Genomic DNA, 14,509 nt, shown 5'->3' with positions numbered 1-14,509 from the left:
TCCACTAGTTCACAAAAGCGTTCCACAGGTATTTCCATCCATGCCTGCTGCATCGCTGTCCATAATTCCGTCGCATTCTTGGGTGGAGGATGCAAAGCTCGAACGGACCTTTCCACAGCATCCCAAAGATGCTCTACAGAGGGTTCATATCCGGTGAATGGGGCGACTATCCCATGGTGCTCCCATAACCTATTGCGACTGATGATCGCCTGATGATGGTCTTGGTGGAGACGTTTCTGGCACCTCTGTCGTTGAAATCGGTGGTGATTTGTGCCACTGTCGCTCTCCGGTTGGCTGAAACAATGCGAGACAGACTTCGACGGCCACGTTCATCCACCACCTTTCTGCTCCCACAGCGCTGTCCACGATGAGATGTTATTCCGGAAATGGCGTATTCCCGATACGCTCTTGATACTGTCGAATAGGGATAGTGCAATTTCTGTACTATCTCCGCGATAGAGTGACCCATGCGTCGGACACCCGCTATCATCCCTCGTTCAGTGTCGGTTAACTCACGACGTTTATCCATACTGACATCGAATTATCGTCTACGTGAATGCAGTGATGCAGTGTACCTATATGTGACAGCGTCGCGTTGCCTAGGAACCAGGTATCCCATTAAATCTGTCCTTTCAGTGTAATGACTAGTCTCAGTTGTTTTAAGTCTGATCTTTGAAATTATTCTTTCTTATTACTACTTTGGTTTGGCCGGATTCGAAGAGCGAATTTAGGCGCCTTTCTCCAAGTGCGCGCTTATAAGTGGATTCGTCTTACTTTACCTTGCCCGAGTGTCGATATGATTGTGTGCCACGCTGTTAATGACGCACTTTAGTGGGATGACGCCGTTACAAAAACATTGAGATGAATAAACGGCCAATTTATAATTGTTAAACAATTATATACTTCTATCGCCTGTGATACGAGAGTCAGACGCAAGCATCGTAAATTATCATGTCTCTTAAATATAAAATGGGCTTGTCAGTTTAATTAATGGAAACACCCTCCTTTTTTTTTTTGGAGGGTCGTGAATAGCACGACCCTCCAAAGTTTGATTTTCAGGATTCCACTTAAAACGGTTGGGATGCCCAGGATTATCATCTTTTTCTTACAACTGATATCGCACACTCTATCCTAAAAGGTGTGTAAGCGCGTAATCTTACCTTGACGTCTTCCGCCTTGCATATAGTGCACTTGGCCAGGATGAAGCTCTTCGTGACACCCGCGCGGAATGGGAGGTTTGCTGCATATCTGAGGGCATCGATGATATTCGTCCGGCTGGACCCGATGGTTAGACTCGAAAATGCTGACTCAACTGCTCTGATGTTGCCAAATATTTGTCCATCGATGGTATGGATGTGAGGGGCCACGTGCACATTGTCGCCGCCGAAGCCGATGACTGCATAGCGAATGTTGCGATAACCTTTTTGCTTAAAGCTGTCTTCGATTCCAAATGCTAGTTTGCTCAACGTCCTCATAATGCCTCTGTTGCACTCTTGCTCTTCCACAATGAACACGATGTCGGCAGAGTTGATCGCATCCTCTCTAGTGAACTTGATGGCGTCTCCAACTTCCATCATGGTCCCGTCGTGCTTTTCACAGCGCGCTGCAATTGAAACATGAAAACTCTTAAAATCGTTAACAGGAATTAAATATTTCAAGGAAGGAACTCTGTTCATCTATTTATTTCATTTTATTCATACTTTAATAAATTTTCACATACTTCGGTGAACGCTGCACTAGCCAGGTGACTCCACTTCCAAGGTACCATTAAAAAAAAAAAAAGAAAAACGTGCTGTGTAGACTCGTAGTCTACTAGAACAAAGGTTCACCAACGTACGAGCTGCTGAATTTGGAATTAACTATTTCATTTTATTTTTTTCGGATAATTTTAAAAAGGAAAACTGCTTCGCCGCAAGCATTTTCCATAGTTTCGGACGGGCTTCTGATCTAACTCTGACTATGAGAAACGCGAATTATGATTTAAGACTCCCTTTTGGGTAACATTCTGTTTTTGCATCTTTTGAGGTCATTCTCGGTCAAACTTGGTCATAATCGACGTTTTATACGTCAGTATTCCGTAGTGTTCTTTCTAAACTTTGTTTTTTTTGTGCGCTTGTTTTTACGCGACCTTCTAGGACACACGTTACTGAAAAATCACTTTTTTCAATCTCACAAATGTTTCAAACTTTGCACGTATTTATAGAATTTCGATCTCAGTTTTAATAGGTTAATTTCTGGTTTATTATTTTAATAACAGGTTTAATAGATTCCATAAATTTCTCATGTTCACCGCGGCCTTTACCTCGCAGAAGAAGTCGACCTGTTAAGCTTCGCGTTAAAAAAAAATATAAAAAAAAATAATAATAAAAAATATGTACGCATGTAATTGAAACGTGACTGATTAAGTTCGTATGAAAATCATTTTCTAAACACCATGATGCACAGGCATCGCGAAAGGATGGCTGTGACTGGCCTCGCAGTGTTAAGGGCTATCAAGTAGAGGTGGTTTTAATGTACTGGATTAAAAGAGTACCGGGTGAAGTAGAAAAACTTAAAAGCAGAAAAAAAGTCATCTGGTGCAGCATTACGATCTCAGATGGAAGGGAACATTAGTAAGAAGTCTTTCGTAATTACAGATGTTTCCTGATTAATTTTTTACTGTAAATATATATAAATAACCAAAGCGCTTTAAAATTAGTTGAAATTTTCAAATAATTTTAAAGTGTTTTGTTTTACTTAAAATTAATTGCTGTGCAGAATCAACTTGTTTGTTCTTATGGCAAGGTCCCAGTACAGTTCGCGGGCACGACCTGAGGTTTGCAATGCAGTACGGTATGGTTTCTTTATTTCTTCCAACGGATATTTCTTCCCTAGCTTCTGATGTGTTTTCCTGGCGACCTGGTCTTGTCTGTGAGTGTACCCTGCATCCAGCAGGGATGTGCTGGATTGTTTCTGGCTTCAAGCAGGATTGTCGACATGTGTCATCTATCACTTCGAGTTCCTTTGTGATGTAGTTACTGCCAGTAACTACATCCATCCACAACCAGGTAATCAACACCAGTAATTTACAGGTGTTTATTACCTGGTTGTGGATGGTGAGCATGAATCCTTCGGTCTCGAGGAGGAGCGTCCCGCTGATCAGCCATGCGTTGGAAACCTTAAGTAAAGTCTTGACGGAGGTCATTGTAGTGCCTTCTTTCCATCGACCATCTTTCCGTCTGGTTAGGGGGGGGCTCTCCTCTTTGACGTTGAACGAGGTGTGCCTCTTGACTCTCTCTCTTATGGCTTTGGTAGATTGTTGTTTTAGTTTTCTGAAAGTAATCCTTCCTTCAGATTTTAAATGCCTTATTCTGTTGTTCGATGTGGTCTGTCAAACCCTTTCCTGCTCCTTTCCATCAGTTTCTCGACAGCCACCTTCGGATTGTGTTCACGGTTCTTGGTCATCATTATTCTGGCCTCATTCAAGATCTCCCCCAACACGGTGTTGGTGCACTCTATGGTCCCGAAGGAGTACTTTAGTACTGGGACTTTTGCAGGTGTTTATGGCTTTGACTGCGTTCCTTCTGTTTAGCAAGCTTCTCTGATGGCATTTCTTGGTTAGACAGGCCTTGATCTTGTTCGAGATGTTTAGCTTGCACCACCCCAAGGTATTTGTAGGTCTTTCCCTCTGGCATAGCTTCGATCTCTTTACCCGTCTTCATCTGGTAGTTTCTACCGACTGATTTTCCCTGATGCATTCCATAGGGCTCGCATTTCTGTAGTTTATTATTTCTTTCTTCCTCTGGGATTCTGCTATCCCGCAATGGGCACTTGTACGAGGCACATGGGATGGTTATGTCCGATTACTATTATTGATTGAGGAGTTCTGACTATCCTACAGGTTTTCAGGATCGCGGCATTCTGGAGTTCCTTGTAGGTGTTTCTTGGGATGCTTATTGCTACTAAGTTCATACGTAAGCTCTTTGGCACCATGCCGGTGGTTGGCACGGTGATCAGGATGGTCGTTATTTGTTCTATATGCCAATCTCTCTGATTTCCTGTCATGCACTTCATCTTTTACTTGGGGGTTGCTGGTTTCAGCATCTAACATGTCGATTAGGTAAGTAGTCTTTTCCTTCTTGTCAGTGGAGGTTATGTTTAGTCTGTTGTGCGGGAACATCTTGTGCGTGCTTATGACGCTGCGATACAACTTGTGGGTGGGGGTCTCTAGTACGGCCTGATGATCGTACTTGTGGGTGGTTAATGGCGCATAAGCTACACTGGCTATAGTGCGCTTCTCGTACTTGTAACACAGTGTACTTCAGGAACTCTATTAATGTAATTGGTATTTCTTCTGTAGCTTCTGATATACTATTCTGAAGACCTGGCAATGTCTTTGAGTGTAATCCGTTTGGGTGATAACCCTATATCTAGCGGTGGTGCGCTGTATTGTTTCTGGGGCAAGTTGGCGACGTATGTCACGCCGGGGTCCTTGTCGATTATTGTTATTATTAATATGAGAAAGTGGTAATGAAAAGTTCTTGGTTGCGATTGCCCAATTTCTGTAAGCACAATACTAAAGGACTCCCCATCCCTCAATTTTATTTATTTATTTTTTTTATTTACTTATTTTATTTTCTGGGTTCGGGTGAGATTTGTTCAGTGAGCCAATCTCTCTGATTGTTACACCTGGGTTAGGTCATCCGCCTATGGGTGTAAAATCACTGTCTTCTTTTGAAGACCGACAGTGTTTGCTTGCAAAGGCCTACCTACCCTCCGCATATTTTTGTTCCCACTGCGCCTCATTGTGGCATGGTCGTGTGCCAGAGTTGGCGGCTTGTGATCCTTCGGATTGCCGCCCCTGGAAGAAAAGTGGCTGGATGACAACACGAACAACATAGTCGTACACTACACTAACGCAGACCCACACCAGCACTACATCCAGCCTTTACAATGACCTGTATTTATACAGAATGACATGGGGGTGTTGAACTAATGTCCCAGGAGCCGCCCATTAATAGAATAATAATAAGATTCTTTATTAACATAAGTTGTATACATACATAAATACATACCAAAGGCGAAAAACGAGATACTTACTGCATGAGTTTGGCATCTTCAGCGGTATTCCTGCTTCCTTACACTCTTGCACGTAAGCTGCCGCGGATGTACAGAGAGCACTGTTGTACGTGCTTTCCGAGACCAAAGAGAGGTCGTTAATGCACATGCGCTCATAAGGTTCGTGTGAAACCTAATGAAAAGAGATGAACTATTATGAGACCAGTTGTTCAGAAGCAAATTACAATTCTTTCACACGGTCAAATCCACGCCACCTGAGGTGCTTATAGGAAACAATGGGCCATTTCAGAGGCTGAGTGGCAAATCATTGTTTCCTATCATGCCTCAATTAGAGTTAACGCAGAGTAGCAGAGTAAGTGGAAGTTGACCGTGTGAAAGGCTATTAATATCCTATTTAAGTACTGTATTATTAACTAACAAAACATTTTTCAAAACATTTGTTTCCATTTACACATCTCAAATAGCGAATGAAAGCCTATTCGTGGTGGGACGTCTCGACTTTTAAGGCAAGAAAAAATTGCATTAATCCGAAATGATTTAAGAACGGGCGAAAGCGAATCTGCAGATTCATAACCTTTTATTAATTTCTGTTTTCCCTGCCCACTTAAGTTCTTGTTTTGCTTTAGATTTTTCATGCTACCATTAATTAAATCGGGCCATATGGGAATAATATGAGCATAATAATATAACTTGTATAATAATAACATAACAATGCTAATTTCGAAAATAATGTTCCATCGCATGGGGGATTTTCTCTAAACGAACAACATATTTGCTTGTTTTGTGCTGGTTATATTGATTTTATAGTAATGTTCTCAAACATTTCCAAAAATGATCAAAGGTTCATTTTACTTTCATTCCTTTAGTATTTAGGTGAAGATTTCCTGAATTTTATAAGTTATGTACGATTAAATTTACAATTTTCAGTTTTTTTGCCATTCCTCCTCCTCCTCTTTTGGTTGTTTTTTCTCCATTACCTGGATGTCTTGGTGGTCGTGGCACACCATAGCCTTAGTCGGTTTTGCGCCAGTAAAATCCTAATCCTGGATGTCTTGGTGAATTTTCTCCTTGAATTTTGTTGACACAGCAAAGACTTTTTGGGAAAGTAGCTTAAGTGGGATTGAATTGTAAAAGTGAACTTTCAAGTTCATTTTTCAAGCCAACTTTTGAAATTAATTAGCGTGCTTCTAACAGTCATTTTCATATTCCCGAAGTTCCGAATAACATTTGTGATGCCAATTTGTGTTTCTACACCGACCAGAAACAAAATGTAGCTGGAAAAAAAAAAAAAAAAAAAAAAAGTGAAGTCTGATTATGCATTCTTGAAATAGTGTCGTTGATTTCACTATTTCAAGGACACTTCAAATAGTGACCTTGAAATAGATTCGTGATTATTGACTTTTCATTTCTAAAAATTTGTGACGGTGGCTCATTTCTTAGGTAGGGAATACTTATCCGTTTGGATTGTTATCCAAATAACCTTGCTGGATAGGGGATATATCCCTCCCATGTTCTTGTTTCAAAAATAGGAAAAGTGAATGATTCATTAACTCTGTGGTCGATGTGCAATTCGTACACGCTCAGAATTTCTATATTCGTCTTCAATCAAGGATGAAGTTAACCAATTTCAGGGGGGGGGCTCTCCCCTTGAGTTACTCCGGGATGCTTCAGCCTGCACAACATGTATATTGTCTCGTGCAGACATAACACACACACTCGCGCAACATAGCCTAAGTCCGTGCGACTTAAAACCAACAACAATAACTCCCAAAAGCTGGATTCGTCTTGGTGTATTCTGGTTTTCAAAACCAGAATATACCTAGAATCCGACCCATATGGCCCAATTCACACCATATCATTCCATTCAGCTTGAGTGAAAAGTAGCTCACTGAGATATTTTGGTTGGTAAGAGTCACTATCGTATTCTGGCTTGCCAATCGTCAGATAATGACAACCGTATCAGAATTTTCTGGTAGGTGAAGGAATCGCCCACGTGCTACAGGTCCTACTGCAGGTGGAAGATCTGGAGAACGGATGCTCTGTTATGCATCTTATGTATTGCACCAATACAAATGATAATGACTTCCATATTTCTCAGGTTAAGGACAGATCACAGGAATTCCGAAGTGCAGTCGTTTATTTCTTGTTTGAAGGCTTCAGAACAAAAATAAAAGTTTAAAGGAGCCCATAATCCGTCTTTGTCTCTGAGAAAGTAGGTACGGTCTGACCTTCCTGGAAAAATGTGATGTTGCTGATACGCCAAGGTTATTTATGCACATTGCTGATTCTACAATTTAAAATAGCTTTTTTAAAATAGTATACAGGGCTCCCTTTTCATTAGCCAGCTTTCATTTTCCTTTAGGCACTCCGCCTAGAGCTGACAGAAAAACAGGAACCCGAAAAAATATAATTCGAATAGAATTTGAACGATTTTATTCCAATAAAAATTCCGCAAACTGGTTTTTAAACACATGGTTATTGTTAATGGTTTCCAAGTAAAAGTTGCGAATAAGTTATTAGCTTTAATGCAAGGGCATTTTAATGTTTGATATAAGGAAATGAGGTCTCGGAATGAAGAGTACCTCCGACCGCCGAGCACTGCAAATCGCTTTGGCGGTGTATATTTGTATATATCAGCAAAGAAAAAAAAAATAATAAAACAAAACAGATCGTTACATTTCAGGCGCTTTCGATTATCAAATAACGCATAGCAGAAGTATAAACTTCTGTAATATGCTTACGAAGGGTTTACCAGTGGATACGTGTTCCTGGAAGCCCTTTCTTTGCAGCTGGAATCAACGCATTGCAGCATCGGTGGGAACGACCTCAAAGGGGACTATGTTGAAATATAGCATGCTACTAAACCCCCCAATAACTCCTTCATACTCGGACCACTAACTTTTCAAACACCCCTCGTGTGCATTTACATAGGCGAGAGGAGGAAAGGTGGGTATGCAATTAGAATTATGCTTAAAACCTACCCATGGACCAAAAAGACATATTCTGAAAAGTTGATATCGATCAGACATTTCCTTGTCGATCAACTGTTGGAAATATTTATTTATTTATTTACTCATTTATTCATTTATATATAAATGAATATATTTATTCATTTATTATAAATGAATAAATATATTTTTGCAAGAGGAAAAATCGAGGCAGGGGAAATATCTTAAACGCTTCCAACAGACCAATGAAATATATGTTGCAGTTTTGGTGTCCATCCGACTTTTCCATATCGAATAATGCTGAAGAATCCAAAATATCACACTCCAATTTATGCACAGACATAACTGAAAATCTTATGGGAAACAAAAATAAAGAAATAAAATGCCGAATGTCTATTGGTTCAATTTTAATGACATTTAAAAATTCGATAAGTCTTTTCGAAGGACGGAATATAAAATGACATAAAAATCTGCCTACTTCGAGGAGAGTTTTTACACGCGGATGGACCGGACGCGATAAAGACAGCAGGCTCTTTACGCATTTGTGAACAAGCTAAAAAATGGATGTCATGTTGGATCCAGCATACAATACTGTGAAACACCTGAATGTAAAAGCAAATGAACAACTATTGAAGATTAGTCGAACATCTAGTGCGACTGTTCGGATACACCTCGCTCATGATAGTATGAAGTTTAAGTTTGTATTCCTTTAATTTTGGAAAAAGGAAAAATTTATCATTATTTGTATTTTGAGTCGGTCTTTTACGCCTTTAACTATAGGACGCGTTTGCATGCTTAGGCTTGAGCAAATCTACTAAACTTTCTGTTATTTTAGAAAGTTAATTTATAAATTCCTGTTGAACAGGCGTGTACAAAACAATAAGTGAAGAAAAACAACTTATAACATGTTTAACTTCCAGTTATTTCCTACAGATTTTCATCATATACTGTGTGGATTTCGGATCTGATAATGTTTTCATTTGCTGTCTTTTTATGCCTGTTAAAAACCAGAAGGGTGTATGTAAATTTCACAACCTTCTGGCACATTGCCGTCCCTGGGTGACCCATGGTTTCTTTTGTGCTTAATAAACTGATGTTAATAATAATAAAAATATACCGAAGCGCTTTTTTCCGAGCATTTTTTGAAGAATAATATCAACGTATGCAGTAAACTATCTTCCTCTCCAATGCATTTCGGCTCATGATGTTTGTGGAAGTACATTTATTAAAATTTTGAACATTTAAATTCTTTTTCCTAAGTATGAAAATAGACAACTCACCTGAGGCAGGCAGAAAGCGAATTCGTTATTATTAAACAATTCCCGGCACTTTTCTTTGACCCTGTAATCATTGGATGCCACAGCAGCCACGTTGTTATGTTTACATTTCCGTTTGCCAACTTCCCAGCTACTTGCAAAGGACTCAACGTTGTCTGCAATCCTCCTGTCGGGCGTCATCATGTCCAGATAAGGCTCATAGTCGTAAGTGCCGAAAAGACCAGCAGTCTTTCCAAAGTAGAATCCCGACATTTTTATGGTGCAGATGTCGTGAATAAAGTTGAAGAAAATGTCGACTTCCCGATCGTTGTGTATGTGAATAATTGCGCCCTCTCGCTTGATGGTGGTTCCGTCGATCTTCTGAGGTAGTTCGACCTTCAAGTCGTCGATGGTGACCTTGTAGTCGGAACTGATTTCAATTTTCCTGCCATCACTGAGGACTGTCATAGATTTTCTGATGATTTTCTGGCCGTCGCTGTCATAGTTGACGGTGACAGTAAAGTTGCCATCCACGAAATCACGAGCTAACAGGTAGCTGCACTCGCCGGCGAAGTCGAAGAAAAATTTATCGAAAGTCATGTAGTGTTGGTTGCCTGCAATCACGGCGTAAGCTATCGGGAAGAGAAAACAAAGTTACTTTGTTGACAGAATACTACAAATACAGTACTCTGTTCTAAAATTGAATAAAGCAAAGAAATAAAATTTTATAGTTAGTGCACGTTTGTTTGTTTGAGTTTTAGGCGCATAAGCAATGTAGGCCACAGTGCGCCATTTTTAACCCCCGAGGATATTTATGAACGTTCAGTTTAAGCTAGTCATGATCAACATCGGTAGTTGAATGCATAGATTACTTACTGTTAAAAGGCGGGATCCAGTTACTTCTGTCAAGGCGTCGTTTTATGCTGTAGTAGAGATCCCACAGATTAAATCTCTTTTCCTTAACGAAGTCTAATAATCTCTGCTGCGACCTTGGCAAAAAGTTGAAACCAGCTTCGTTCAAGATGAATTCCGGAACCACAAGAGTATATTGGAAACTGATGGAGCCAGGTTTTATTTCGTATGTCGGCATTCTTTGTAGCCGATAAATGTCGTTAATAGCGTTGTGACCTGCATCCAATAGTAGCTTACTTGCTTGCTGGAAAGCCGCTTTTAAGGAATATTTCATCAACGAGTCCAACCCTAAGTATCTATATATCTGGATGCTCTGCAATAAAAGAAATAAATGCTTTCAGTACTTTGCGATATAAAAGATATACTGTAAATCAATTGACGAATTTAGGTGCAAGGTATAGGAACTGAATTGACCTGGGGCTCTTTTGTTAATTTTTTTTTCCTGTTTTCTAAAAATGGGAAATATTTCCACTGAACTGAGGTGTTCCTTACCTTTTCCATAGCACAATTGGTGACGTCACTGATGTACTCTACATTGGGGTGGTTAACAATATTGCTGTAGTACTGGAGTGCCAAGTTGCCCGTAGACTGGATGAAGTCCGCCACATCAGAAAATCTCAGTTGGATGGTGTAGTCTCGGAAGGACTTAAAGGTGGCCGCAATTCTGCTGAAGTAGCTCGATAGAGCCGAAACATAGGGGTGTTCGTATATCGATGCTATCGCAGAGCCCACGGCATCTACAAAATAAGATAATGCGAATGAATTATATCATGGCGAAATAATGGATAATTAAATGTAATAAAGAACGAAACTATAAATTCAATGATGTGATGCCTTTTATATTCAATTATACTCATTTATTTGTTTGCATGATGATGTTTCGTACTTAATTGATCTCGAAAAAAGAATTTTTTTTTTTCAACATTTCAATAAATGATCCCTTTACTTTATGAACACTGCTGCTGTGCTCTTGTCATTTCCATGTTCCATCACGATTTTATACAGCCTGCTTTTTTAGTGCCCGTCAGTTTATATATAATCTTAAACCCCTTTTTTTCTTTCGTTCGTTTGTTCATTCAAGCGTCGACTTCAAAGCTGTTTGAAGTGCAAGATTATTAGCGAGCAACCGCTCCTCGGACTGCACGTTTATAATGATGAATGGAAGCAGCCGCTATCAGATGGAACTCCGCCATTCGCTAATAAACAGTGCTCATTCAGTTAACATTAAACTATCTGTTGAATACTGGATTCTTAGGTGGCTGAGCCGTTACTTTGGAGAGCCGTTTATACTTTGAAGAAGTATTGCTGATGCCAACCCGGACTGAGTATTGCTGACGCCAATCCATAATCAAATTCCGCATAACGATACCGTCAAACCTCTTCACGGAAAGGATAGAAATTCCAAGTCTCGCCAAGATTGTCTTTTACTACACCCAACTACCAGCAGACTCTCATCGGAATAGTCTAGCTACATTGCAGCCACCCAAGAACAGTACAAAGAGCCTCGATCTGGTTCTTTACCGACAATGTGGGAACATTGCTCAGCCTGGATTTAGACTGACTTGTTTTGTAGAGAAAAGCCCTGACATTCTGGCGGGGGGATATATATATATATATATATATATATATATATATATATATATATGCAGAGAGAGAGAGGGAGAGATGACATCGAGTATATCTACTCCAGCTTGTAGCTACCAGATTAATATTAGGCACTAGAAAGGTGCAACCTATTAAGCAAACTTGTAATTTTTTATTTTAATTACGATTATTATTTGTAAATTTGTTTTTATTTCTTGTTGCATATTATATTTTATTATGTAAAATATAATAATGGCGTAGAACTGGTAATTTAAATATGGTAATCCTTTGTGTGTTAACTTTTCTGTATTTAAATGAATACGTTATTTTTATTTATTTATTTATATTATTTTTTTTTTTTCACGAGTTGTATGTTACCGTTTGCGATTGGTTAGAAATTTTGGCGAGACGCTGAGCATGACTTTTTTTTTTTTTTGTTTGTGTTTTGAAGTTTATAGTTTTAAGGAGCGGAATTGGGTCTCTGGGGAATTGGGTTTGGAATATTCATCTGTGGTTATGGAGTGCACAGCTTGGCTAGAGTCCTGGGTCGGGTGTTTGCATATTACCTGCACTATGGGTTGGGTTTGCAGTTCACGGATCGGATGCGATTTCAGTTTTTGAATGTAAAATAATCAACACAAAATCAAAAATATTAAGATGTATTAATTCATAAAGTAACTGTTTTTTTATTAATAACATTGTTTGGGAAATTATCAAGTACGCGTGTGTCGTATCTATTCCACTAATGATTACATATTTAGAATTTTAATCGGTTGGGACTTAAATTGGGTGGGGAGGAATGCGAATGGCCGCAGGGTGCACATTATAATCAAGACAATACGATACATGAAAGGTAGTCAAAGATTCAAGGAGCCGCCGGTTGGCCAACCCTGATATACACTCCCGCCTAAAAGTTTGGAATCAAAGGTATGGCAACAGTTTTCTTTATATTTTTTTTGAAATTAGCTATGACAATTGGAAGGTTTAAAAACAACATACTACAAAGTAATTCAAGATTTTTTTTTATTAAGCATTGAAAAATATACAGCAAAAAGTATTGAAATGATTAATATTAACAACTGTTCTAATTTTTCATCAAAATATCCTGCACGAGATTTTATCCCTGTCTTACACAAATGGAATTCTGGCGATTAATTTTAATATCCATAATTTTAATGTCAATTTTAATATGTTAGCCAAGACACTGTTTTCATAGTAAATAAATAAATTAAAAGTAAATTTTCTGTTTATACTCTGGGACGACCAAACGAATTCACAAGATAGACAGAATACAAGAAACAGCACCGTATTTTGCAGTCACGGTCTTGAACCCCCGGTCACTCAAGGCACGTGTAATTATGCACCCGCGCGCCTGACCACTTGGCTACTCCAAGCGATCTGCAAGGTTTCCTATAAATTTTGTGAAGATGAGCAGACATCAGAGACTTGACGGTCCAGATGATCCCATAATAGTTCTATTGGGTTTAATTCAGCCGATTGGGTGGCTTCACCATAATTTGCAATACCCCTCCCATTGTTCAGTTGCTATAAAGTCCCTGCACAGCTTAGATCTTTGGGTTGTTGTAATACAAAATTGTCTTGTAATATAAAATTTCTTCTACAAAGTCAAAGTCTAGAGGATATTGCAATATGTTTAAAAATCTTTTTATGGATTTCTTTTCTTAAAATTCCTTCAATTCTGATTATGTCACCCACTCTAGAAAAAAAGAAATCCTGATTATGATGCAACTGTGCTTGACTGTAGGCAACAATGTGACACAATTTTTATTATTTTTTTTTTTTCAGTGGATCGTCTCACATAAACTCTACACTTGGATCCAAAATTTCAAATTTGGATTCATCCGTCCACAATACGTTTTTTCTCTCATCAATTGTCCAATATTGATAGGTCTTAGCCCAACCCAACCGTTTCTTTTGATTTTCCGATTTTAATAAGGATTTTTCCGGACTGCTATACGAGCAATGTAGCCTTGGTTGTTGAAGACGAACTTTTACAGTGGATGTAGGCACGGGAATTTCTGTATTCCTGTTGAACTCAGCTCGGATTTCGGATGCAGGAAGTCGTCGATTGCGTTTAGAAATCAGTTTTATGGTCTTAATTTTTGTTTCCGTTGTTAAGCGAGGTTGTCCTTATCGTGGTTTGTCTTTTTACACTGCCAGTCTCGTTGAATATTTATACCCCTTTAAATGAAACACCTAATTTTTTGCCAATACTTCTCATGGAATAACTTTCTTTTTTCAACATTCAGTTCCTTATTTCTTTTAACGTTTACCACGAAATACACGACTTTACACCAAACACACTTTCCGAATGACGGGTGTTTAATTTTGTAAGTTTACAGCTCTTACTCTTACAGAAAGGATAGAAAGGGAGGAGGTGTTATGCTGTTAATTAAGAAAAACATAAAATCAAAAGAAGTGCATCCAGTTGATATAGATGAACAGTGCACTGTTGAGTCAGTTTGGTGTGACATAAGCACTGCGAAAGCAAAAATAAGAGTAGGAGTGTGTTATAGACCTAATGACTCGAATGAGTACAATGAACAATTGTACAGAGAAATAGAGTGGGCTAGTAAATCGGAATGTCTTATAATGGGGGATTTTAACTTCCCAGATATTGACTGGAACTTGTGGGTTGGTCACTCACACACTAGTCAGACTTTTGTGGATTTATTGGATGATTGTTTTCTGCAGCAGCATGTTCGATAGGCAACCAGAGAAAGTAATAAG

The 14,509-nt window shown here is 39.0% G+C and overlaps 1 protein-coding gene across 1 annotated transcript in view; it reads right to left on the bottom strand.

The window, feature by feature from the left end:
• Positions 1–14,509, bottom strand: part of Apoltp (Apolipoprotein lipid transfer particle) — a 168,578-nt gene that overhangs the window by 48,085 nt on the left and 105,984 nt on the right. The window contains exons 27-31 of the mRNA XM_090384611.1: positions 10,667–10,911; positions 10,139–10,487; positions 9,287–9,894; positions 5,080–5,230; positions 1,161–1,603 (exon numbers count right to left, since the gene is read on the bottom strand). Of these exons, the coding sequence (XP_090240737.1) occupies positions 1,161–1,603; positions 5,080–5,230; positions 9,287–9,894; positions 10,139–10,487; positions 10,667–10,911 (1,796 nt within the window). The remainder of the gene's footprint in view (positions 1–1,160; positions 1,604–5,079; positions 5,231–9,286; positions 9,895–10,138; positions 10,488–10,666; positions 10,912–14,509) is intronic.

The sequence above is a fragment of the Mastigoproctus giganteus genome, chromosome 11 (genome assembly GCF_048544385.1).
Source record: "Mastigoproctus giganteus isolate SK-2022 chromosome 11, ASM4854438v1, whole genome shotgun sequence".
NCBI classification, from domain to species: domain Eukaryota; kingdom Metazoa; phylum Arthropoda; class Arachnida; order Uropygi; family Thelyphonidae; genus Mastigoproctus; species Mastigoproctus giganteus.
This window is presented reverse-complemented; position numbering and strand designations above follow the sequence as displayed.